The 26,513-nt window shown below is 46.4% G+C and overlaps 1 protein-coding gene across 1 annotated transcript in view; it reads right to left on the minus strand.

Annotated features, from left to right (window-relative positions):
* GALNT16 (polypeptide N-acetylgalactosaminyltransferase 16) overlaps nucleotides 1-24,129 on the minus strand; it is a 37,620-nt gene extending 13,491 nt beyond the window's left edge. Inside the window, exons 1-10 of the mRNA XM_009579616.1 lie at nucleotides 23,954-24,129; nucleotides 20,899-20,997; nucleotides 14,267-14,334; nucleotides 11,219-11,284; nucleotides 10,012-10,133; nucleotides 7,846-7,933; nucleotides 6,780-6,864; nucleotides 5,631-5,734; nucleotides 1,216-1,342; nucleotides 163-255 (exon numbers count right to left, since the gene is read on the minus strand). Of these exons, the coding sequence (XP_009577911.1) occupies nucleotides 163-255; nucleotides 1,216-1,342; nucleotides 5,631-5,734; nucleotides 6,780-6,864; nucleotides 7,846-7,933; nucleotides 10,012-10,133; nucleotides 11,219-11,284; nucleotides 14,267-14,334; nucleotides 20,899-20,997; nucleotides 23,954-24,129 (1,028 nt within the window). The remainder of the gene's footprint in view (nucleotides 1-162; nucleotides 256-1,215; nucleotides 1,343-5,630; nucleotides 5,735-6,779; nucleotides 6,865-7,845; nucleotides 7,934-10,011; nucleotides 10,134-11,218; nucleotides 11,285-14,266; nucleotides 14,335-20,898; nucleotides 20,998-23,953) is intronic.
* Between the last annotated feature and the right edge of the window lie 2,384 nt (nucleotides 24,130-26,513).

Below are 26,513 nucleotides of genomic sequence, written 5' to 3' on the forward strand. Positions count from 1 at the left end.
TAAACCTTGTTAGCCAGGCACTCAAGCTGCAACGTCACTGGCAAGCCAGCCATTCAGCGCATCTCTGTTTCCCACACTTAGCCCCAGAGAAGATCCAAAAACTATTTCTTGCTAGCAAGGGGCTTACCAGAGCCCTCCTACTGAGGTCTGGGGGCAGCTTACCTTCCAAACGACTTCCCAATGGCAGATGGCCGGGCCTCATAGTAGTACTGCTTGTATTCATCCATCCACACCTCTGCTGTACGCTTGGTGTTCCTACATGGAGATGAGGAGATGTTTTGCTGAGTGCTGCTGGAGAACCTGCCCTCCCAGTGAGCAGGCACTGGGTGGGCAGACCCAAGGCCTGTCTGCCAGGAGGGAGTGAGGGACAGTCCCAAACGTGAAACACAGTGGGCAGCACGGATGGATATAGATAGAATGTGTTAAGTCTACAAAGCCTTGCAAGGATGCTTCAGTTCAGAAGTTAAAATTTTAACAGCCATAGTTTACCATGATTTTTTCACAGATGCTCCCCCTGCAGAGACACCTGGACTGACTGTCACCATCACCCTGCTTTACAGTACCCCTTTCCCCAGATTAGAATAATGCCATGGAATAATTCAGCTTGGAAAGCACCTCTAGGTATCACCTGGTCCAACCTCCTGCCCAAAGCAGCTTCAGGTTAGGTCATGTTGTTCAGGGTCTTGTCTGGTTGAGTTTTGAAATCTCCAAGGATGGAGATTTCATCACCTCTCTGGGGCCCTGCGCCAGTGCTTAACCACTCTCATTGTGAAGAACTTTGTCTCATCTTTTTTCTCTTCCCATCTGTCCTGCAGTGGAAGTTGTCCTTAGGGCTTGTCTCAGAGCACATACAGCTCAGTAGGATCTCTGGACTCAAAAGCAGCTCAGAGACAACAGAGATGACTAAGGACTGCTGATACACAGGCACGTGTCATAGGGCAGTATCCACAAATGGCCAGGGTCTCTCTCTGGGGTACTGCTCCCTCCCTCCATTGCAGACTGAGGAAGAACAAGACGCACTAATACAAACAACAGAGAAGGAAACAGGTTTTGTTCACAGAAAACAGCAACTCATCCTTTCCTTGAGAACAGATGCTCAGCCACAAGCTGTTCTCCTCTGTCATCAGGCAGAAAGACAACAAAGAATTCAGGCTTATTTAGACATGCCCAACATCAAGGTGACCTGGCTGCTACCAGGAACTACCCAACACCTACTTGATGTAAGTCAGTGCATTGCCCTCAGGGAAGTCATAGGGATGGCGCTTCCTGAACACATGTCCCACTCGACTGCAGGGAACGATCTCCAAGCTGCCACCGCACATCCACACTCGGAAAGAGAGCTCTGGAAGAGACCCCAAGAGTCATATAGCTGCAGGCAGATCGGCAGCATTTCCAAGAAAGGCAGCTGCAGCAGTGTGCCTGAAAACCTTGCCCCTCTGCTCTAGATGTATTGCCTGCAACAGCAAAACCAGGAAAAGCAATGCCACAGTAAGAGTGGAAAAACTGTCCTCCCTTTGTTAAAATGGAGGCAACCCTTGTGGCTCAGAGACTTTCTAGCCTTCTCCAGTCCCACTCCTCTCTTTGGTCCCCCGAGCATTTCAGTGACACACCTTTCCCTTTCACCAGATCCTTGTGGTTGCTGTCAGGCCTTCAGGATGGCACTTGGCAACAGACTGAGATCACCCCCACACCCACCTTATTTTGGACTTCTGTAACTCTCCAGCCCTGCACATAGATGGAAGAAAAAAAGAAGAATTCACTGTGTAAAGCCAATTATGTGAGGAAGAAAGGGAGTTTAGGAGACAAGGAGAAAGAAGAGAACAAGATGAGGGCACAGGAAGTGAGTCAATATTTAGAGCAGAGTCTTCTCCCTCATACCTCCATGTTATCCATCCTACAATACCTTGGTGTTGTTGTTCTGCTTGGCTATGTTAATTTAAAAAAAAAAAAAAAAAAGTAGATGACTGGGTTACAGTTTGTCACCAGTTGCCTCTGCTGGGGGAGCTACTGAGAGCAGAAATCAGTCTAATAGTGTGACTATAAAAATATGGAGAGAACTCTGATACTTGAAGAAATCCAGTTGGTCTTGAAGCTAAATTCAACATTTTGTTAAAGGATTAGAAGAACATGGAGCTTTGATGTACAGGCGCTTTTTTGCGTCACAGAAGAGATGTGACCTCGCTCAAGCTTACGGGTCTGTCCTCGCAAGTTTAATCACTGCCACACTGGAGGCGTTTTCCACTTGCATTTCATGTGGCAATGAGAAGAGAAGGAAGAAGGAAAATGAAAATTAGCTGTGTAGTTTGGTAGTCCTTACCGAAAGAGCTTCAGATTATAGACTGATTACTTCAAAAACTGTACTCAGTTGGGATCTCCCTCCAGTAATGCCTGAATTATGGGGCTCTGATGTTTAGAAATTAAAAAGAAATTACGTATCCAGATCTAATGGCTGTTTCAAAGCATGTACACACACTAACATCTTCCCAACTTTCATCTTTCTCCATAGCTTTCCTCTCTAGCTCCTGGGAAAGGTTTTTCAAAGAGTGTGTTTTGGGTGGGGAAGATGATGTATTTAATCTAGCTTCTAAGTAAAAAAACATTTTATTAGACTGTATTTTGTGATATTTCTTACTAGCTCTTGTCTCTCCCTGACTCTTTCCTAGAATTTATTATTTTCAGTCTCTTTTCAACAGGGAGTTCCAGCTTTGAAGAAGAAGGGCTTTAAAAACACAGAAAAGGCCAAGACATAAGTTTCTGTCTGGTGGTGTGTCCAGCTGGCATTTGCTCTCCTGGAATGAGGTTCTGACTCACTCTGGCCTATAACAAAACCAAAACTCTCAATCATCTACCATGTGTAACTTAAAGTGATGTCCATTTCCCAAGAGAGGATTTCTCATGCCATATTGATATCTTAGGCACACAGACAGACTTCATGTCCAGTTTGTAAATGACAGAACTCTTTAAAGAAGGGGCAAAAGAATGCAGATTTTGGACACAGAAGAAAAAATGGAGATCAAACATAGCTTATTAAGGACTTTCATCCATCTTCTGATGGAAAGCATAGGAGAACTTTTTGCTGTATATTTTCCAGGATGTGACCTAGATGTGTTTTAAATGACTTAATCACTGTGGCTTTTCCCCATCACAGGGGAAAAAAAGGGGGTTACCAGCTCACATCCAGCTGGAAGGCTATTTAGGCTGCTGGTAACTGCTGCCTGATCATTTCTGTGTACCTGCTGTGTGCGTTGAACTTGTCCGGCTCTGTGCCCTTCCCATACATTCTCTTATCCTGTTTCCTCACAGGAAAAAAGTTTCAAAGAAGGAGTTTATTAAAAATGGCCTTTGTGGGCAGGGAATGGCCCACCTCACCCACCCAAATTAGTCAGAACCACTCTCCCACCTCACCTGCAAATGGTGACCTTATCCAAACAGTTCCTTTCCCCTCAAAATTGTAATTTGTAGTAAAAACAGTGTTTCAGAACATTACCAACATTTTTCCTTGATCACAAAATCTAATTTTCAGTTAAGTATGGAAAACTTTTTTTAAGAGGGTAAACTAACCATTTTGAATACTTCAAGGAAAATTAATACTTTTTGTTGTCAAATACAGGTTGGTTTCGACCCCTCTGCCATGCAACAGCAACAGGCTCGATGTAGAAGCCACTGGTTGATCTGTTGCCTCACATTATGCTGAAGAGGTGAACAAAAGTTAGCTTTGAAAAAGAAAAGTAGTTTGTTTTGTTTTTAAAATACCTTCCCATTGCCATCATCAGAGTGGTGGTGTGGCAACGTGGCTCAGGGACAGGCCCCATTAAACACAGCATTGTGCACTTAGCTTTGCCCTCTTAAGTGAAGAGTGGAGATGCAGGATAAGAGACAAGTGATGGGAGGCAACGAATTTACAGGGAAACCACACAACAAGGCAAAACTGGCAAGCCCTGTACACCTGGCTCAGTCCCACATAGCCTGGCCCAGCCACTGCCAGGCTTTACAAGAGCAATTTGAAGGAGAATGAAGCAATTCTGTGGAGGTTTTGATCAGTTCTACATGCAAGAAGGGCCGTGGGTGTGTAAGTAATTTACTGCCACTTGTGGCAGAGAGCTCTGCTTAGCATCAAGCTACTTACATACGCACCAAACAACAACAGTGGACTCCCAGGTGGGCACAAGCAGACAACCAAAAGCCTAAAGAAATATTCTTTCTCCATCTTTACAGCTTTTACACAGTTGCAGCTCAGGGGCTGGCAGGATGGCCAAGTGGCTGGCTCTGCAGCTGGAGCAGGGCTAGTGACAGCAGGGAGCTGGGTTTGGCTGTGCAGAGGGGTCTGAGGAACACAGGAGAGGGGATCTTTATGCCTGGGTAAAGGCTGCCAGTTACTTCTGCCTACAGTGCTTAGCTGATGCTACTAGCACAGCTGAGATCCCAATGCAAGCCCCATTTAATATCTTTTTAATATCATGAATATCAGAAAACTCAGAAAACTCAGAAAACAGAGAACGCAAGCACTCGTTATTAGTGCTCATATTAAAAAAGTGGTACCTTGATATTCTGTTATCAGCCAAAAATATTATTTCGTGGTTTCACAGAGCATTTCAGAAAGAGGCAGCTCTCCCAGCTGTGTTCAGAGAAACAAAAGTTTCCTCTTCCTGACTATTTCTTTCTTTCTAATTGGTTCTCCAGGTGCTAGAAAACACCATATAAATTCTTCTTTAAAGGGATTTATTTACAAATCTGTGACATTTATGGAAACTGTAGAAACAGAATAATTTTTTGGCAGCATTAGCTACAGAAAAGTCTATTTAAGTTGACTGCAAAACAGAGTAAGGCTTTTATCTCTTCAGCTCCACCTGCGTAATTTCTAAATGAATGCCCCGCATACCTGAGGTCTCTGTGAACCTCTTTTCAATACTCTTCTTCCTTTTGTCATTAACACCTGGTGACGTCGTCGCAGCATCCCTTCACACAGGGCAAAGAGAGTGCCTGGAATATCTGTGCCACCATTAAGTGCAAGGAGATGGGTTTCAGCACCAAGCCCTATAAGATAACAGCACTTGAATGGACTTGAATGGACAGACTACCCTGGGCCTCCGAATTCCTCAGATGTTTGTGATGCCCTAGTTTGCTTCTAAATGTTTGCATTCTGAATCTATCTGTACCCAAATTCCACTTACAAAGAGGCTTGTTTTATTAGGAAAAACATCCTTCTGACCTATCAAGCTGGGAGAGCAACTCAGACTTATCTGGGAAGGAGGAACAGGTATAAGAGGAGAGTGTAGGAGTGACTGTCCACTTCAGAGCTGGGGCAACACAGACTGTCATGCGAAGGACTGGAGGAATACTCCCCAAAAACCAAGCAACAATTTAAGTATCAGGAGGTTCCTCTTTCTTACTTGTACTGTGGAAGCATAATAGTGCATATGCCTGTAAGAGAGTGATAGCCCTGATTGCAAAAAGCCTCCGTTTACTTTGCACAAAGCTGACAGCAATACAATTCTGACCGACATGGGGATTACCTGACCATGTCCCTAGCCTTACATCGATGTGCAGATCAGATCTCTCAAAAGGAGAGTTCTGGCAGGCGACGAAGATCTGCGTTAGTGTGTCATTCCCCTGAAACACCCTAAACTTACCAAAATTTTCTCCTCCCCAGATGTCCATTTGAGTATCATATTTTCCCAGGTGATTAAACCAGGACTTGTCGATGACAAAGATGCCTCCTGCTATGACAGGGGTTCTGGAAAAGAAAACACAAGCCCATACAAAATAATCACATGTATATGTAGCACCACCATTGTCATTTTAGAGGGGGGACAATTTGTCCAGGCCTGACAAATATTGTATCTCATTTAAAAGAGAAAAATAGTAGAGTTGGGACGTGAACCTGCAGCAGGTTTCTGAGATCCCCCTCACTAGATCATCCTCCTGCCTTCATTAGATGGTCCTGCAAGCACTATTACATGAGTAATTCTGTGTCTTTTGCATTTATACAAATACGCACAGTGTGAAGGAATGACAGGGGCAATGTCTGATGACTGTGTTCACCAAGTAGACAGGGCGTGAGAGACTTTGCTGAATGTACTGCTCTGCTAGCAAGCTGGTTGATTCTGGAGTACAAAACAGAGGCTCACAAATTACACAGAGGAATTGAATGATACTTTTATGTTACAAACAGGGAGCTGTCTGCCTATACAGACAAGCACTATGACTTTTTATATCAGGATTTGTCACATTCTACATTCCTCAGAGCCATGTACACAGCAGCAAGGTTGGCAATAACTGTTCCAGCCAAGAGTCTGTTTTGTCCATGGACACGCATATTTAGGAGGGGAGGATAATTCTGTGCCCAAATTAGTAGGCAAGATTCAGTTCCCAGGTCTGCTTCATACTTCCTGGGTGACTGTTTAGCTGCTTCATTCCTTAATTCTTCACCTGGAAGATGGAGGTAATTAAAAATCCCCAAAGGGATTTCTGAGGCATTCAGAGTGTTGAGTGAGACCACAAAAACATATAGAAGAAGAGGTGGCTTCTAGAGGCGGCATGCCTACAAGCCTATGATAGTATATAATTGCTATTCTTACAATATTCAGGGAGTAATACTCTCAGAATTCGGGTATAGACCTCAAAGCATTCAGAAAATAACATGAAGAGTTTGTCGTCATCAAGTGAACACTGTGGCATTTTGTCCTCAGCAAGGCAGTCCCTGTGCGCTCCTTGCCACACAGGTGAAGGCTTAGGAAAGGCATTTGGAGGACTGTACACAGTCCACCAGAGACAGCTACCTTATAGACTGAGTTGGGTCTGTTCTGGACATCTTCTGCTCTATAGGAATCTGCTCCCACTTAAAGTGAAGGCTCCAGTCAAACCCTGAGAAGGAAAAAACCACGTCAAATAGGTTTTGTTATTGTTTTTCTACTAGCTTCAGTGATAGTCTCCACCCTTACGTCACAGGCTACCCCTACTTTCCTTCCCTGACCTCCCTCATGGTCTACCCAAAATGGCAAAAGTCTATCCTAATGTAACTAAGAAGTTACCAGCTTCTGTCTTGGCATCCTCATCCCTTAGCATTACAGATCTCTGCTCAATTCCACTCCATATCTTCAGGACAGTGTTGTCAGTGTGAGATGTAATTGCATTTTGGCCAGTCTGTCTTACACTTCCCTGTCTGCCAAAGTTATGAGGCTTTAATCAAAGGACTTTGTGGGATGTGATGTATTCTGGGAACAAAGGCCTGCAGATCATTGTAACCACCATCTCTTTCAAGACTACCATTTATTTATAGTTGGCCTGTGGTGGATAGTTGAGCACAGCACAGTCACTAACATTATACCATTGTTAAGAGTAGCCACAGAACAAGTAGCCTTTGGCAGGCAAGCAGTGTGGCAGTGAACCCCAGCCACAGAAGAGGGTGAAGAGCACCAGGCACTGGTGTTCCTGGGTGACCACAGGAACAGCTGCAAGGGGGTTCAGCTGCCAGGAGAGAGGTGAAAATGCTTTTCAGAAGATGCCATGAGATAGCCTGGCAGATAGGAGCAGCAACTGGAAGTGCCTGTCAGACTCCAGTGTACATGCAGTGTAGGGAGGGCATGGTGATAAGTTTAATCAGTTAACTAAGCCCTGAAATTGCAAAATGTTGTGACAGTGATGCAAGCTCAAGAGGAAAACACTAGTTGGGTTTTGTTTTAACTCTGCAAAAGATATGACTTTGCAAGTTGCAGGAAAAAGAGCACAGAGAACCCTTCAGGAAAGATCATCACTCTGTTTTCTTAGAAAGCTGAAGAGAACATCAATTATTTTTCATGCACCATCCCTCAGGCCTAATTTACACAAGCCATTCATTATACCCACCTCCCCTCAGGTCTGCTGATGCTGCCAGGTAGGCAAAATTATCCAGGCTGATAACATCAATGATTGGACTCACCACTCGGGTATAATCCTGAGGGAGAGAGAGAAAGGGGAAAAAAACCGAAGAGTCAGGCTTTTCTTGAATGTCTGGCAAAGCTGCCAGAGATCAGAAAACACAAAGCTGCACATGTAAATCTTTGTCTGGCTTCTCCAGTACAGTTTTGGTAGCTGAGCAAGGGATCCATGGCCACTACATCCAAACATGGAGATGGTGGGTATTAGCCAGCTGCGCGCCATGGATGTGGGGAATGGAGCCTGGGACTCCAACACCCAGGAGTGCTGCTAAGAAACAGCTCTTTATTTCCTGCCCAAGTCACAGGGCATGAATCACTGTCCCAAAGGTTTTGTGCTTGTTTTTAATATCTACTGACAGCATACCTTCTGCTCAGCCATCCTTGAATTAATTCATTATCATCAGCCTAGAAATGATCAACTCGCTAATAAAGCACCTTCCTAACAAGTACTATGAATCAAGACCCCACACTTAAGAATCATAGTGCAAACTGAAAAAACCCATAATATTATAGTATTAAGATATTGGGGGTACTTTATTGGCATTAAGGGGTATTTACAGTTTTCCTTTGCAGTTCTTTTATTAAGTAGAAGTTGAGATTATAACAATTTTTCAACATCATGAGACAGGGCATTAAAGACAGCCTTGTGATAGCTGAAATATATGATGAAACAGAGAGCAGGCAATGCCAGAAACACCGTCTTGTTATCGCATAGCTGCCAGCCTCCATGCCTTTCCTATCAAACCTTCATTTTGTGCCTTGCAATAGTTCCTCCTGCTGTAGTGCACTTGGCCAGGATGGCACATCCCAGGTGAGAGCTATCATTCATGTTTATTCTCCTCCGTGCTACGATGGCTGCACAGCGAGAGTATGTCTGCCCAGCCTGAGCATCTCCCAGCACCCACCCAGCAGCCTGGTGCTCCAGCCACTGCTCCAACCAGCCAGAGCTAGGACTGGGTAGGGCAAGACTGAAATCTGAACTAGGATGCACATCAGAAATGTAGGAAGTAGGTCAGAAATAGGCTCAGGCTTGAAATCTGCTCACTAAATAATACTGGAGTCAGCACCCAAGCTTTTGCAACTTAGATCCTTCCCTGAAGAAACTAGTGAGGTCCCTTCTGCTTAGGGACCCGTATGCTGCTGCTGCAGCAGCTTGACTTAAAGAGCAGTAGTAAAGTAAACATTTATGGGCTTCCGAGATGGAGGATTTATTGAGCAGAAATAAAAAGCAGAAGCTTTTAAGTCATCAATCCTGAAGTTTCACCTTCTTTTGCTCCTTCATATTAAGCCAAGCAGACATGAATACAAGGCAGCATTAGAGCCTCCACCCCTTCCCCTGGGGCCCATTACTACATGGAATCCTCCTTTCAGAGGAGGGGATCAATCCCTGCCACTTGCAAGCATGGCTGTGACTTGTCCCATCACCTCTCCTCCGTTTGCTCTTACATCTCCCCCTCCAGTCCTCCCAGTGAAGCCATACATCTCCCCCTCCAGTCCTACAGTGCAGTCAGGGTGAGAGCTGCTAATATTCCTGTCTCATTTTCACTCTTGCAGCCTCATGTCAATCCTCTCCCAAGTGAACCAGCAAAGGGACATCCCTGCACTCACAGGCAGCTCCCCTGTGCTAGGAAGCCGCCTGCATGCAGGTGGTGTGTGTTGGCAGCTCGGCGGGAGCATTAATGGAAGGAAAGTTTTGGCAGTGACAAGGCAGAGGGGAGGGTCCAGCAGCAAGAAGGGAGATGGCAACCATGGAAAAGTTGCACAGTGCGTGCTGCTGAAGTGGCTATCTTATGTACAGGTGGACAGAACTAGGAAGCACGGCACCTGCAGGAGACCTGAGGTGTAAGTTAGTGGTTCAAGCGTTCACCATTGCATCCCATCACTGAGCACCTCCTGCCCGGCCACATCAGCAGGAGAACATAGAAGCCTGTGAAGGATTTCTTGCCCATCTAGCTCAGGCTGTACCTTCCTCTGCGACAGCCTGCCTGAGGAGTACCTGGGAATGCTGGCACTACTGATGATATGTGAGGGCAGAGGATCCACCAGCACAAGACAGGTCAGCCCCATCCATTCCAGAGGGGGAAATGGTGCTCACCTCTTTCACTCTCTGAAGCATTGGCTGCAGCCACTCGCTGTTGACTTCACAGTGACTGTCCAAGAAGGTGAGGATATCAGCGATAGCCACTTCAGCTCCTCGCACCCGAGAGCGAATCAGCCCTACAATGAGGAAAGAACAGCAGAGGAGCAGGAAGGTTAGGAAGGGAAACAGCTGAGCCTCCTTCAGAGAATAAAATACTTTGTGTGGCCATTACAGGAGAAGAGCAGGCGGTTCTCCTATATCACACCTCCATCAGGAGCAGAGAGCAGCTTTAGCAGGGCATCCCCTGGGGGACATACTGACAGCTGAGCCCTCCCAGCAGACAAAGAATGATCTCACCTGTCACTTCTGTCCACACCATTGAGCCTTCATCTGGTTCCTGTCTTGATGACATCCCCTTTCACTTCCAGCCCTCCCCACAGGTACCTTGCTGCTGCCTGCTCAGTGTCTCTCCCATCAGAGCACCCCGCTGCCTCTCTCACCACTTCCACGGGACCAAGCTCTACTCTCTGCTTGTTGCCTTTCTTACTGCTTATCTGCTTATTCCCGCTTGTCCTTTATTCTGCCCTGTGGTCAGAGATGTCAACCTGGCTCTCAGATGTCTCCATACTTTCTTACAGACCATCCTATTACCTGGGATGCCCTTTGTGAACTGAGCAGTGACTCCCGTCTCCCCTTCCAGATCCTCGCTCCAGGCCTGCTGTGCACTGACAGGTTTAGAAATAAGCCAGCACATGTGAGTTAAACTGAAGAGCAGCTGGGAAAGCCAGCATTACCATTTATGCACATAGGAGATATACGAGAAACAACTTTCCTTAATTGTATCTACTTATGATAGATATACGATTGTTTTTCCCTTTCCCACATCTCCTAGATGGCTTGTTATCTTGCACTCTGAGTTTAAAAGGATAAGACTTACATCTGCATCTATATTCATAAAGATCTTAAACTGCGGTCCTTGTTCTAGTCAGGGCCTCTGGACACCACTTCTCATTATTTAAAGTACGAAATGAGAGCCCTGAAGCCTGAGAGTTGATAAGCCAGGTTCTCCCTCCACAGAGCCTCCAAACTAGGACACCAAACCCTTATACTGAAAAAAAAAACCTGTAACCATAAGAAACAACATGTAAGCAGCTGGCAACCAAACAGGGCCATGCGGGAAAATCTGCACAATCTTTGTACCTACAAAGCTTTCCACACTCACCTTCCCGCCGGGTGTTTCGTAGACACTTGACCTTTGGGATCTTAGTAAGGAGCTGGCAGTCCTCAGCTTAGGGAAGGCAAAAGAAAAACATTTGGCACACATGCATGAATTATTTGGCTTCAAGAGAGAGCTCCAATTAACTGTTCTCCTGCTTCTCCGTGGGAGGGGAAATTCTGCTTTCACTTAACATCACATTAATCAGCCTGATGGCCTTAATCCTGTTGTCTAAAGAGTACACAGAAGAGCACTGCTTGCTTGTTGTCCTCCTTGGACAGCTGAGCCTGTGTTTCCTGATACTCTGAGCAGCCTTCGCGCTCCCGCGTTCAGCGTTTCAACAACGGGGCATGCGCTGGTAACATGGCACCGAGCACTGATGAAACAGAGGGACCGCAGGGAGCGAGGGCTGCAAATCACTGAAGTGCCAAGTCAAAGAGAGTCCTGTAATATAAAGTGATCTCATCCGCTCTCTTTGCCTTCAGCTGCTCGTCTGGGCATTTCCCGACATTTGTTCTTGGGGCAGTTTCTGCTTGACTTTATTTAATAAAGGCCACAGAGACATGACCCACTTCCTTGGAGACACCATTACATTAACACATGGATGCCTAACCGAGGGTTTTGCTGGCAGCTTGCCAGAAGCTAGTGCCATCCTTCATTTACATTGCCCAACGAAGGTGACAGAGGAACAGCTACCGGCTCCAGCCCAGCTGTACCAATGAGCACTGGGTCTTTAGTTCTCTGTTATCCTCTCTCTATTCCTGCCCTAGCAGAGGTCACAGGAATAACAATTTCTAACTTGCTCTTTTCCCTTGCTCCATCAAGTTCACCCCAATTTCCATGTTATTGCTCGGTCCTTTTCATGTCCCACACCTCCACTTTCCCGCCGTCATCCTCCCACAGACTGAGCGCTCTGGGGAGAACACAGAGGCCATTAGCCAAAGTGCATCTCTTGGCATTTTCCTGCAGAAGCACTTCCAATTCTCAAGGATACATGCAATCTGAAATACTGCTCTTGTGGGGGCACTTTGGCAGCTGCTGCATCATCCAAGGGAAGTGGCAGGTGCTCTGAATTACAGAGTACCAAGATTTTGCTGGACATCTGCTACAAGAGAAAGCAACACTCATCTTGGCCAAGGCACAATTTCAGGTAAGTACGAGAATCCTTATCAAATCACTCACTCTCCAGGAGTGGAGCACATCACTCTGTCTGTAACTACGTGCCAGAGCTTACAAACTCTCTGTATCTGTCGTGGTTTAACCCCAGCCAGCAACTAAATCTCACGCAGCCGCTCGCTGACTCCCCCCTCCGGTGGAATGGGGGAGAGAATCGGGAGGGCACAAGTAGGAAAACTCGTGGGTTGAGATAAAAACAGTTAAATAATGGAAATAAAATGAAGTAGAACAGTAATAATAACAATGAGAACAACAACAACAACAAAATATACAAAGCGGGCGATGCATAATGCAACTGCTCACCACTCGCCGACTGCGTGTTGCGAATGGGGGAAAGCCCCCCCCGCCCTGGTTTTTATACTGAGCATGACGTCACATGGTATAGAACACCCCATTGGCCAGCTGGCTATGCGCCGCCCCCAACTTCCCCTGCACTTGGCAGAGCATGGGAGGCCGAAAAGTCCCCGGTGCAAGCACCACCCAGCAACAACCAAAGCATCAATGGGCCATCAACGCTCCTCTCATACCAAACCCAAAAAACAACACTCCCCCACCCAGCTACTGGGAAGAAAGTTAACTCTGTCCCAGCCGGAACCAGGACAGTATCTTTGGAGAAACCGAGGCAGATATTAAAGCAAAGCGTCAGACCTCAAACATGTGCTAAAGTGCCTCGATGCAGGTGCCTCAAGGGAGTAGCTGTATCCACAAATATCCAGCTGCCAGTGAGAAAAATGAGAGCTGTCATAGGATGGGGCTTTTTAAAAATCTTTCCATTTACTTAGGAGCCTAAATGGGAGTTTCCGGCTGAGCCCTGTGCAGTACAGATCCCAGAGATCCATCAGTGTTGATCTGGTACACTTTGGCCATTAAGAATTTAATTTCTAGATGCCGAATATGGGACGTTTAGGACTATTTGTTGGAGGTGCTCAGAAACACTCAACTCCAACAGCTGGGCACAGCTCAGTCCTTATCCAAATCACACCCTAAGGCCCTCAGAAAGTTAAATCCCTAATCTCAGCATCCACCTTTAAAATTTTTTTTTGGCCAAGGCTACATAAGTATTTAGCTGCAAAATCAAAAGAGCAATGCTTCCTTATCTCAGCAAGCCACCTTGGGCATTCTCAGCTATTTGTAAAGTGTTCTGAAGGAGTAATTATCAATTATTATAAGTGGCACACTACTAGATTGTCCTTGAATCTAGTGTACATCATGGGAGAAGCAAGAAGTCTTTTGTCCCCACCACCTCACCACTACTACACAACAGCCAGGAGCCAGAGCAACTGTACAGATGGAAAGAGTCCATAGCCTCCAGTCTGCAGGTCTGGTGGGACTCATGCAGAAGACACTCCATACCTTTGCCAAGCTGCAGGAGAAGGGGCGCTGCCCAAAGCAATAACCCACGGCCTCCCACAGGGACACCTGGGATCCCAGACACTTGGCGGCAGGCAGACTGTCTCGCCCCAGTCTGCCTCCAGGACCCCAGACAGCAATTTTCTGTAGGCTCCGTTGCATCCTCTTGCTCTCTCCTGGTTTGTAATTACCACTCTGCTCATGTACACCATTGCTATATACATATCTGTGCTAAGCAGCTCCCAAAATGGTGCATAACGAAACTAGACAGAGATCTCTGGCAACCTGGCCAAAACTGCCAAGCTGAAAGAAAGGGAAGACCCAATGGAAAGAAAAAAAGAGGAAGAAGCTCGGGCCTCTGCCATGCATGGACATAAACTAAACACAGAAAAAACTTCCTCCCTTTTCTTTTCCTCTTGCATACAGACAAGAGGGAATCTCTGTGAGGAGGGGGACTGAACAGAGCAAACAAAAAGAAGGAAAACAGAAGTGAAGAAACAAGTGCAAGGGAAATAGGTCCATACTTACGATCTGAGCTGAAGTCATCTACCAAAATGATCTCCTGGATGAGGCTGGGAGGGGTGCGGTTCAGGACGCTGCAGGGGCCCACGGAGGAAAAAGACAATCTTTGTGAGTTGCCATAATAATGACAATGGTAGGACTGATACAAATCTGCTACGCCATGCATTACAGCACAGTAATGTGGAAGAGGTAACCTTGCCCTTGTACCAGGGTTCATTGGCAGGAGCCAAACTGCAAGCGGTAATATCCCAGAGAGCTATGGCATCTCAGCCGGACCTTACAAGGACCCACAGCCAGGAAGCTGACGGCGGGACTTGCCTGGGGGCAGCTAGCAAAGGATGCCGCGGCATGCTCTGCCTCTAAACAGAGAGGCAAAGAGGGGAGCACCACCTGCCCCGAGGCAGCCACGAGGCTGTTCCCATCTGCCAGGTTTTGGGCAAAGCTCATCACTGCCGGGGAGCAGAAAGAGAGCTGCCACTTTCCCCAGCAAGGAGCTCTGTCTCAATGCCACAGATGAGGCCTGCTGGGGCTTTCTCACCAATTCCCTTTTTTGGGAGGAAGGCAATTTTCTTTGGCAATATTCTGGATTTGTTTTTTTTTTTCCTCTTTTGCTTGTTACTTGTCTTTCTTTCAAACCAGCTCCCACACTTGCTGAGAGCACCCCCCTTTCCTTGGGCTGGTTGCACCATACCCCACAATACCCTCGGTATTTGGGTTTGCATCTGCAGGACACAGGGGCTTTCACACACAAGGAGGGGGGATAAAAGCTTCTGCCCTCCTCACAGGTTGATGCACTCTGGTACCCTGGAGTCAGAGCAGTCTGATTCTGACCTCTTTGTTCCTCCCATTTGTTTAAGAAGCTTGAACTAATTTTCCATGACCTTCTTCAAGTCCCTCCCCTGGCTCTACTACAACCACACAGCATATTCCCTCCTTTTCCAATGCCTCTTTGCACAGGCAGGTCCTCATTGCCTTCAACAAGATTGCTCAGTCACATTTAGTCACCCCAGTGATGAGGACAGCAAACTTGAATATTAAAAACAGAGGTAAACACTGTCCTCCTGATTCTAGCAACCCGTCTCATTTCAGTGGCACCCACTTTTCTGATTTTGAGCAATTCTGCAGAAAGATTGGTGGCTTTTTTTCTTTGTTTTTTTGTTTTTTTGGCTTTTTTGTTTTATACAGGAAACAGATAACAAGAGTAATCCCATACTCCCAGTAATGGAGCTGTAGAGAAATAAATTACCATCTTGCTAAGTAGCATCACTGATGGCTTTGCACACAGAGCCAAAGTTTCCCCAGTTTGGGAGAGTTTGGCTGTCTCACACAACCAAATCCTGACTGCTCTGCTGCTCAGTATCACATCCGACTCTATTTCAGATTTATGCTGCTTCATATATCTCTAAGAGTATTTGTATTTTGAGATTATATGTCCCTAGATGACTAAGGTTGCATTTTTCAAAGCTCAATCTCATTTGCTTCTCTTGGCTCATACCTCTCTGGATCCTCTGGCATGGTCGGGTGGGAGGTGGGGGATGTTCCTCTTTGCATTTATAAGTGCAGCTTCTCCCATCATCTGCATATTTTACAGACAAGGTTGCCCTGCGCTGAAATTCTTGTCTGTGCAAAGTCAATGCAAAACAACCGATCCAGACAGGCTGCATCCTGCAGCATAATGGCTGTAAAATGGTATTCTACACCTTCTCCCACTAGCCTGACTATTAGCAATTCTCACATTTTCTCCACAAGTTTCAGGTCTTCCAACTCAACATAACTGGGGAAAAAAAAGCAAACACTTCACCTGTCCACTGATTCCCCTGCAGAGAGAAAACACTCCCCGAGGAGTTCACAGCTCATTGTTCAACGTCCAGTTCTGCTCTCAGCTCTGCAATAATTTGCTGTGGATCCTTGGGAAAGGTACTTAATCTTCTTCGCACTTTGTCTTGTCTGTCTTCTTAACAAGGAACCCAGTAATCCTAGTATTTCCCTCCAATGAAGTGCAGAGACTGGCATGACAATCGATTACTTTTAGGCACAAAATGTATTATTAGGATTCCGAAATCCAAATGACAATTGCCTTTTACAGCAGAAGCAGAGACTGTTCTCCCCTCATCTCATGGATTCCTTACATCCTTTGTCTTTTCTCACAGCTTCCTTCTTTCAGTGTCAGTGTCCTTACTCTGTCACTCTGTCGCATGACACCACATCAGCACTGCCAATGAGTTTCTCTCCTCTGCTGATCTGTCCATCCCTCATCAGCTCACAGACAATCTTGTTTATTCCAGATGTTAGCAGAGGAGCATCTCTTTTTTTTCCTTTGCTCTAAATCTCCTCTTTTGCCATTATTTAAATTGTCATTATAATGAGTTGCTATACCAAATGCTCTAGCATTACAACAGCATCCTTTTGATCAGAATTTATACAAACTCGCTGCATAGGCACCGAACCAGACAGCTGTTCAAGTCCATTGACTTAAAGCCTGACTATTCACCTTTACATTTGCACCAAAACCAAACGGTACCTGCAATACTGACTGAAATCAGAAATAAAGAGAAGGTAAGGGACCAGACAACAAAGCAGTTGATTTTCCCTTCTGCAAGAATGGTCACCGCAGCAGAATTGATGGTATCGCTTAGTGACTAATCAGGCACAGCCATCAATCACGCAAAATGCCTTTTGAGTGACAGTTATTTCTGAAGGAGAACAGGATGCCAAGCAAGTAGCTGGTTTGAGAGTGACAGCTATGTCCTGCCGAGGAAGAGAGACCACGCAAGCAAGCAGCTCTTGACTGACACACATCTCCTGCAGGACCGAGGATGCCAGCAACGAGACATTTGAACTGGCATGTTCACAGGTTCTGGTGGATAGCCCCTTTCCCATTTTTTTTTCCCCTACTCCCCTTCTTAGTCTCTTGCTGGATATTTTTAACCAGTTGTCTCCCTCTACACTGAAAACAAACAAACAAACAAAATTTGTGTGAAGGACTCCCTGCATGGGACCAGTAGGATTTGGGGCAGCACGGCCTATTGGTGCACTGGCCTGGTCCCTCCGGCAGCTTGCAGTCTGGGCAGCAGGTCCAGCGCCTGGTGCCTTTACCTAGGACAGAAGAGGAAAATGGCTGGAGCCCACAGCAGCAGGCAGGCATGCAGCCCATGCTGCCTCTGGGAACCAGGAGGGACAAGCGACAGGGTGCTGGAGGGAAGAAGTTATTCCTCCCCACAGTCACTCCTCTATTTCCCCCTCTCCCTCCTACACAAATATTTCTCCCATCCTCAAGTGACAACAACAGCACATCACTCCTGTTGCTTCCACTCAGCAGCAGAGATCCCAGGGGCAGCAGGGAGAGCTTGGCACCTGCTGAGCTGCCAGAGGTGCTTGTGCAAGTCCACGTGTGGCACACACACACAGGTGTGGTTAGCAAGAAGGGTCTGCAGATCAGGATATGGCCCCTACAGCTGCCATGTTTAGATCACCCTGAAATAAACGGTAATGCAGGATTCTCATCCCTGGGTCACTTCCCAAGACCTTGTGGTACCAGCATTGACACTCAGCTGAGTTACCTTGCAGAGCTGTCAGAATAACACAGTAAGATGGTACCTGGCTCAGGGGAGCGCATTTAGGCTCCCTCTAGTTTTAATTTAAGATCAGTTCAACCCCAGTAGCCTTTTCATATATTTCTTCCTAGAATTTCCCAAATTCAGGCACCCATCAGCCAGGCTTGCAAAGACCTCAGGTATGAAAACTTCAACTGGTAGCACATAATCTACTCACCTCTAAAGATTGGGCCTCTAGAAAAGTTTTCAGCCATAGAAAATTTTGCTCTTAGTGCTGCTCATTTCCATCAGTTGTCATCTTCCACCCCCACTTCTCTTATAGCATCCCCATAGTGTAATTATGAACTAAATTTGGGAAAAAGCCCATAATAACAGTGGAATCATATTTAACTTTCACCAGGTGCATCTCAAATGGTTAATTCTAATTATCTAAATAATCCTGCTCTACCTGGCTTAAGAAAGCTCTTATAGATATACAAATAATGACAGGCTGCAAGCCTGACTAGTCAGCAGCTATGCAGGTGGTGCAATTTTATGCCTCTTGTTGCTTAATATCACTGTGGTCCTCTGCAGACTCACAGCCAGGTCATAAACCAAACAGAACAGAACAGAACAGTCGTGTCCCTTTGATACTTGACATCCCAAAGTGCTGCAAAGTAATTACATAGTATTTGGTGCACTGACTGTGTATGTGAATTGAGCGACAATTATACTCACAGCAGTAACTCAGCCTGGCACATTCAGATGCGTTTTGCTGAAGGACGGGACTCTTGGGTTAGAGAAGAGGCCTTGAAGAGCACCGTGAAATCTTCAACTCCCTCTGTAACATCAGTCTCAATCTGCAAGTAGGACTCAACCCCATGCCTCTTCTAACAGTGCAGCCATGACCTGAGCCTTCACCTCTGTGTACGGTTGTCAAAACTCCCGTGTCTCAAAGACAAGGCTACTCGCCAGTGCTTGGTTGTGTGACACTGAAAATACTGTAGAGCCCAAGAAGAATTCAGCCTTTGGGATCACTCGTCAGACAGGGATAAATCATGGACACTTCTGACATTTGATGTAAGCAAGGAATAAATCAATCATCTAGTGCACTGGCTGTAAACCGTCTGGCAATGAAGACTCCAGCGGTAGCCAGGCGGTCTGGGCAGAAATGCCATCCACCCCACCATTCACAGCAGAGTGCAGCCAGTCCTCAACAGCACTCCTCCAGTGGCAGCAGGATTGCAGGGACCAATTTGAACAGATGGATCACCCGTTTTTCAAGGTTTTTGCTGGGGGTTCTGGGTTGCAGGAGACAACATCTTGAGGGCATATCCAGTTCTGGGCTTCCCAGGACAAGAAAAAGAGGGACATGCTGAAGCAGGTCCAGTGAAGGACCACTAAGATAATTAAGGGACTGGAGCATCAGATATAAGAGATGAGGTTGAAAGAGCTGGGGTTGTTTAGCTTTGAGAAGAGAATGCTCAGAGAGGTTGCAGAGTCTCCATCCTTGGAGATACTAAAAACTGATTAGGCACAGCCCGGAGCAACCTACTCTAGTTGACCTTGCTTTGAGCAAGCCTGGCCTGTTAATGCATTGGCAACACTCATCTCCTCATTAGCACACATCACCTCCATAGGATCTGGATATCAATTTCTCTCTCTATGCGTTCCTGCTGCTCTGAATGTCATCTTCTCATCTTTTTAACTATCATGGTATCTGGCTATTTGATTGGCTGCCTTAAGATTTTCTTAAGGATCCTACTACCATGGTTTCTGAGCACCTAACCATTTATTGTCTGACCTATGATGTAATCGGCAGAAATCTCCTCCCGTTGCCCTAGCAGCACCGTGGTTCCAAACAAATCTGCTCATTTTCTGAACAGAGGCTCTGTGGAACTCATTTTATGGTTCAAATGAAAAGGAAATGATGGAGGTAGAAAGGCAAAATGTGTTAATGCAATATATACAGGTCTCCGGAAAGACAGTAGCATCAAACCTAGCAGACAGAAACCCAGCCTTCTAGCCATGAGGCCAACTTGAAAAAGCCTGTTATTTATTCACAAAGCACATTTCTCTAAGCCTACAGGATCTGCCAGGGGAAGAAGCGGTGATGATGAATAATGCATTCCTGTTAGTGATACTATCAGCTCAACCTTCTACCTGGACAATCCACTTCAGCCTCCACAGGCTGTTCCTGGACCTGCTTGCAGGCTTCAGAGACCCTTTAAGAAATGACTTGGTAAGTCAGAGAGGGCAGAGGGCATTTTCTGCGTAAAAACTAAAAGGAAAAGAGCCTCCCTGGGTTCTGCAGGGGTGATGGGGAAGGGAAGGAGCAGTTGGAACATTGCATGCTCCTGTCTACTTGGGGATGCTGACAGGCCCTATGCCACCTATTTACTTGGTTAGACTTGGCCACTGCTGATGATACTCAGATATAAGGAGACACTGGTACGAGATAGCAAGTGTCCTGCAGTTTCAGCAGGGTCTGTGCACAAAGCCCCTGGGAGGATCTGGTGGGCTGTCAGGTTCAGCAACTGCTTACCAGCAAGTGACTCTGAGCACCTGCTCAGACTGCAAGGGCTTGGTCTCCACGAGACTTCGAGTTCATCACCTCCTGCTTGAAAGACTTGTGAGCTGTGCCCCCTGCCTTCACTGAGCCAACCCCAGCTCCTGTAACACGTGCTGTACCAGGGGTCTGGCTGCTTATTCCCATCTATGAAACACAGTTCCTCCCAAGCCCCTTCACTCAGTTGCATCTAGCAGCCCACAGTATGCCCTTTGCCCCCCCCCGCTTCCAAACCAAGCTCATACAGACTGTTCCCACCTGTGGACACAGGCCCAGCAGCCCCTTCCCTACTGCTAATGATTCCCCCCATGGGGGCTATATAGCAGCTAACTGCAGATATGTTCTGTCTTTGAAGATACGCCCACACTGCCAATCCAAGCCCCTGACCTGTCCTAGTGGGCCAGCTCAAGGGCAGATCACAAGCACTTGGGGGACTGCAGCCACCCTGCTTGCCTAACCAGTGGGAAATGCCTAACTCTCCACCAGTGCCCTTCCAGGCACCATCGTTCGGGCCCAGCAGCCCTTGCTGAACTCACCTCTTCACCGTCCGGAGCAGGGTGGAGCGCGCCTCATTGTGGAAGGTGATGATGAGGCTGGTAGCTGGCAAGTCTGTGTCATAGCGTACAGAAGTGCACCTGCAACACAGGAGAGCAGAAGTGTAAGCCAAACACTACCCAGCAGCAGCCACTGCAGCAATGTACCTAGAATTTCTAAAGGAGAAGAGAATAATACGCTAAAACCAGAAACAGCACAGTTGAGCTGCAGCAAGGGAGGCCTCAGCCAGCCCTGCACCAAAGTTGGCAGAGCTTAAAAAGAATTGTGCCTGTTGAAAGGCAAAGTTTTGAGGCTGTGATACCTAAACTCACGATGCTGCATCCTGAGGATGGCACGTGGGTTTCATGGCGAACAAACGTTCAACATCATGGACTCTAGTCACTGGCTTCACCTGTGATTCATGTAAAATCTTGTTTATTCATGCATAGGACATGCACATGCTAAGGACGCATAGAGCTGGTACACCCAGACATCGCTGTATAAAGCACTTCAAATTCTTCGGACATTGGACTTTACAGAAAGGAAAACACTAGCTAGTGCTGTGATCTGCGTCAGGGAGTTGCTGAGGTTCAACACTAATACTTCATCTGGCAATGGAAAGCAATTTCTCCCATCTTCTCATATGACTTTGTAATGTTAGGTACATACATTCATTCTCATACTCAGAACGAAGGATTAACTCAGGATCAGCTTGCGCCAGGGCTGCTCATACCCTGTGGAGAACAAGGATTCTTGGAGGAGAACAACTCTCAGATGTGAATCCTGAATCCAATTCTGGCGGATACTAGGAATGGCAGATTTGGGCTGATCTGCTCCTCCAGAGTGCCCACGTTCTTAACTTCCAGCCAGTGTCAAACAGCAGTCAGTCTGCACTAACTCCCTGCCCAATAAAGAGCCCACACCTGAAACTGCGGCCTTGAGTTTTTAAGAACTCAAGGCCACCCATAGACTGAATCCATCCTGGGAGGGAATACAATTCAGTTCTTAGAGCCACTACTTGTACTTCTGCACTTACTTACTATTCTTTTATGGCTATTACTAAACTGTTACTGTTCTTATCATCACATTCAATCCTACTGGTTTACGACTTTTTCATTGAGATATTTTATTAAGGTAACGGCAGCTTCTTACAGCAATTTTCAAACATATAGAGAAATCTTGATAAAGACTGGTGTGGAAAACCTGAGACCAGACAGGAGACATATCCCATTTATTATTGTTTCAAAATAACTCTATGATGCAACGCATATAAAATGTACTAAGGCATCAGGAAGTGGAAAAGTAGCAGAGATTGGTGTATGTGTTATTTGGAGAAGGCTTCCCAAGATCTCAGCATTATTACAGCATCACAAAGGACAAGGACAAAGTTTGTGCCCGAAAGTTGGCCCTCTCTTTGCTTTGGATCAAAAAACCAGCTACATGCTAGGTCAGAAGGAGCTTGTAGGATGTGGAGTCAAGTACGCCCAAGCTCTGCTTGGGTGCCTGAAGAAAAAGTGACCTATTAGTGACCTATTGACTCCCCACTCCTTAAACAGAGAGCCAGGTCCATTTGTGACACAAGGATGGGCTTTCTTGAAACCAGATCTAACTTGTACCAGCTGAAATAAGTCCTCATCCTAAGCTGCCATCCCAGCAACCATTCCAGTAATGCTCCAAGACAAGGTACTCAAAAACAGCTCCCTCCTTCCCAAACTGCCACCTCTCTAAAGGGAAGGAACATGGAAATAGGTTTATCTGCTCTGATTATACACTGCTTTGGACTCCCCATTGCTGAAGGGAAACCTTGCAAAGCTGGGGCTAAAATGGCCATATATTTCCAGGGAATCACATATATGTTGTTCTTCAAACTGAAGTGCACAGATGAGGCTTTTCACAAAAGGCATGCTCTGCATGCTACCACAAATCAAAATAAAGAATAATTCACCTTTGAAGTGAGCTGTTTGTAGGCCAGAACATGACAGCAGATTAACAGAAAACAGCAATTCTCATGGCAGGGAGACTTGTCAGGAACGCAGGACATGGCACCGCTGCCTCTGAGTCACTAGGAAGCCAATCCCAAGCACTATGCCAGGGAACAGGAGCACAAGACTTTCATCTCACAACCAACGTCCCAACTGCTTGCATTCACAAAGCACCCTGATGGCTGTCAGTGCTGGCAGGCTCACAAAGCTCCACATCTCCTGACATCCCTCTCACAGTTTCAGTCAAGTTAGATGCCTGGTTTCCCGTTCCCAGCAGCTGTGAAGTGTTGCTTTGCAACTCTAGGTAGGGTCTAGCTTCCAGCCCAGATAGACAAGCATTTCAGACATGGTTAGTTTGCTTCTATTTTTTCTCCATTGAAGTAGGCTGTTTTACACTATCTTATCACTATCAAACCTACAGTTTTCAAGGTACAACATTATCTTTTTGTACTCCAGAAACTACAAAATAGTTACTTGAGCACTATTAGCAATCTAAAGACGAGTTTAGTCAGCAGAATGAACTCACCCCCAGTGAAACAAGGACAGAACGATGAGCACTTTGCAAGCCATGAAATATTCACTGTATTCACACATTAGTTTCCTCCCCACCCCAGCAGCCTTCATCCAAACCCTAATGCTCAGGCTGGAAAGAAGGCACCAAACCAGCTTCCGACAGCCAGGGCACAGCAGGTGAGGAACACCAGAGTAAAGCAAGGCTGCAACAATGGCGTACCTTGCAGCCAGGACAGAGGGTCGCTGAAAGAAGCCATGAGTGTGAGGGGAGTTGTGCAAAAAACAACTGTCAGATGAGCAATTTGTGCTGAAAAAACAAGATGATGCTTGGACCTGGGAGAAGAGATGCTAGAAAAGCAACAAGCTGGGGCCGAATTAGTCAAGGGTCTCTGCACATTTGAGACCTTTCCAGATTAACCATGAAATACAGTGAAGTAACGGACCGACGCTGGCAAAGAAAAACCCAAACCATCCTTTGTCAACATTGCAGAACAACACAGGAGGGCAGTGGACTCCCCACGCCAAGCAGCAGCCATGGCTTGGAGCAAGGGCTGCACGGTACCTGTAGTGCCTGGTGTCCCGAATGGGCCGATCGCTGCTGAGTTTGTCGCTCTCTAGCTGATTAAAAGCATGCTGGCGGTAGGGGTCTTCTCCGGCCTTCAGCAGCTTTGAGGACAAGTAAGCCTTTTCGTCAAAACCCCTCCGGCTGTTCTTCTCTCCTTGGGGAGCCCTTGTCATCTAGAGCAGAGACAAGCATCAGAGCATCAGGGAGAGCAGCCAACTCATGTTTAGACAAAGGTAATAAGTTCAGACACAGGTACGCTAAGGCAGGTTGTTTGCCACACATCTGGAAGTGGCTCAGTTATGGCGGAAGAGCTTGGAAAGGAAAGCAGGAAACCCTCACAGACATGGTGTTGTAATTGCCTTCTCCGAGGAAGACTGCAAGCCTCGGTATTCTCACCGACTGAACTTGGGATGAAAGCTGCTGTTCCTGATAGCACAGGCAGAGCCAAATTCCCCTTAGCACTTGTTGCGCAGAACGTGCAAGACTGCAGGCATTTGGAAATCCTTCCAGGCAACGCGGGTTTGAAAGCAGCCTCCAGCCAATGTGGCTGAAACACAGTATTTTGAGGAAGAACAGCTTCAGCCTTTCAGCAATCACTATCGCATACAAACACAGAGGCAGCTGATTTAACAGGTTCCTTGCTGTGCCTTGCCCAGCTTTGCCCAGTCCCACAGAAGTCCGTGATAAAGTTGGAAGCTGCATGTGACTGTCCCCAGTCCCACGCAAGAGCTAAAACACCTGGGCCATCCCTCTCCTCCCCTATTTTTCCTCTAGCCTTCATGCGCCACAGAGCCCGGGCAATGCCAGCACCTGAAGACCATTCACTAGGGCCACTGGGAGGGAGGACAGGCACAGTTCTAGCCCATGCTGAACTCTTAGATACGAGATTTTGGTTGGAAACAACCTAGAAACTGTAAAATATTGGCTTATAAAGCAATCGGGATTGTTTATACAATAAAAGTAGTTTAACAAATTGTCTATGGTAGCCATTTGATAGACCAAATCATGAAGAAGCCATAAAATGCTCCCAGCCTTGTACGAAGGAGTGCTGGAGCTCCCTAAAACTGCTGAAAAAGGCAGATTCTGGCACATCCACATCTCATCCAAAGCACTGGACAATCCCCAGATCTCAAGATCCTTCTGTGTAAAATTTGGATACCTTCTAATACTAGGCTTGATCACACTTCTCCCTCTATAAGGCTCCTTTTAGGAGTTTTAGAGGGCAAGAGACCATGGACTGGTCCCCAATATCACACAGCGTTTTGGTCAAGCCATCTAAATGGATTGGGAAACAACTCAAGAGACACAGCAACACGGCAAATTCCTGAAGCAGGGGAGCGCTTAGAAGAACAAACACCTCTGCACCCTTCTCCGAGGTCTGCACCCTGCAGTGCAGACAGCCCTAAGAGAACCAGACAGTTGGGTAAGACGATGGCAAATGAAATTCAGCGTAGACAAGTGCAAGATAATGAACATTAGAAGAAACAAATTTAACTACTTATGCACACTGATGGATTTCAAACGAACCGTGACCACTCAGGTTACGGATCTGAGCGTCCCTGTGGACAGCTCAATGAAATCCCAGACTTGGTCTGCTGAGACGGGAAATATAGCAAATCGAGTGCACTGTGAATGGGACAGAGAAAACTGAGACCATCATGAACGCTGTTATATGAAATCAGTGACAGCTCAGCAGCCAAGGCCAGAGTGCAAGTTTTGTCAAACTGGTCTCTGGAAGGAAGCTACTGTAGGATGAAGAGAAATTAAAGGTTAGGACTATTTGATTTGGAGAAAAGGTGAATGAAGTGAGAAAAAAACTGAAGAAGGCCCATAAAATTATGCCTAATACAGCCAAGGTCAGCCCGATGCTCAGATTTCCATTTCTTATCATACAAGAACGAGGGAAACATCTTTTCATAGAACAAAAAAAAAAAGTGCCACTATTTTCAACACAAAGAAACTTATTCAACCACTGCACAACCAGGCTGCTGCATATGGATTTACCCTAGTGCAGGACTCGCATAGGCACACTTTGGCAGATTAAGTCTGTCTCCATTCCGCCACTCCAGGCAGCGAGCGCCCTGCCCTGCCGCCCCTCCGTGAGGGACGCCGTCGTCCCCCTGCGCCCCTCGCAGCGCCTGCCACCGCAGCACCGGCTGGGCATGTCGCTGGGTTAGGGCAACGGCTCAGTCATCTGTACGGCTTCCACAGCCTGCTGTCTAGACTCTCCCTTGAAATTATATTTTCAGTGCGACGAGGAAAATATTTATTTTCGTACCTGTAAAAATTGAAATGTTTTCCTCCTTTAATTCATACTAGGAGTTTTGTCAAACTTTGCTTCCATTTCTCTTTTTCCTCTTGCCCTAGAAAACAACACTGATTTGTAGCAAAAGCCTGGCTTATCACACGCCTCTAAATATTTTGCGGTCACTCACTTGCCCTGTGCTACTTATCTCTGTCTCTTCAAGCCCTGGAAAAGCAACAGCTTGTTTTGATTTATATTGCCAGGAACATCTTGCAAAATGCTGGAAGCAGCAACAAGTCTTCAGGAGCCATT

The sequence above is a fragment of the Fulmarus glacialis genome, unplaced genomic scaffold (assembly GCF_000690835.1).
Source record: "Fulmarus glacialis isolate BGI_N327 unplaced genomic scaffold, ASM69083v1 scaffold3466, whole genome shotgun sequence".
In the NCBI taxonomy this organism is placed as follows: Eukaryota; Metazoa; Chordata; class Aves; order Procellariiformes; family Procellariidae; genus Fulmarus; species Fulmarus glacialis.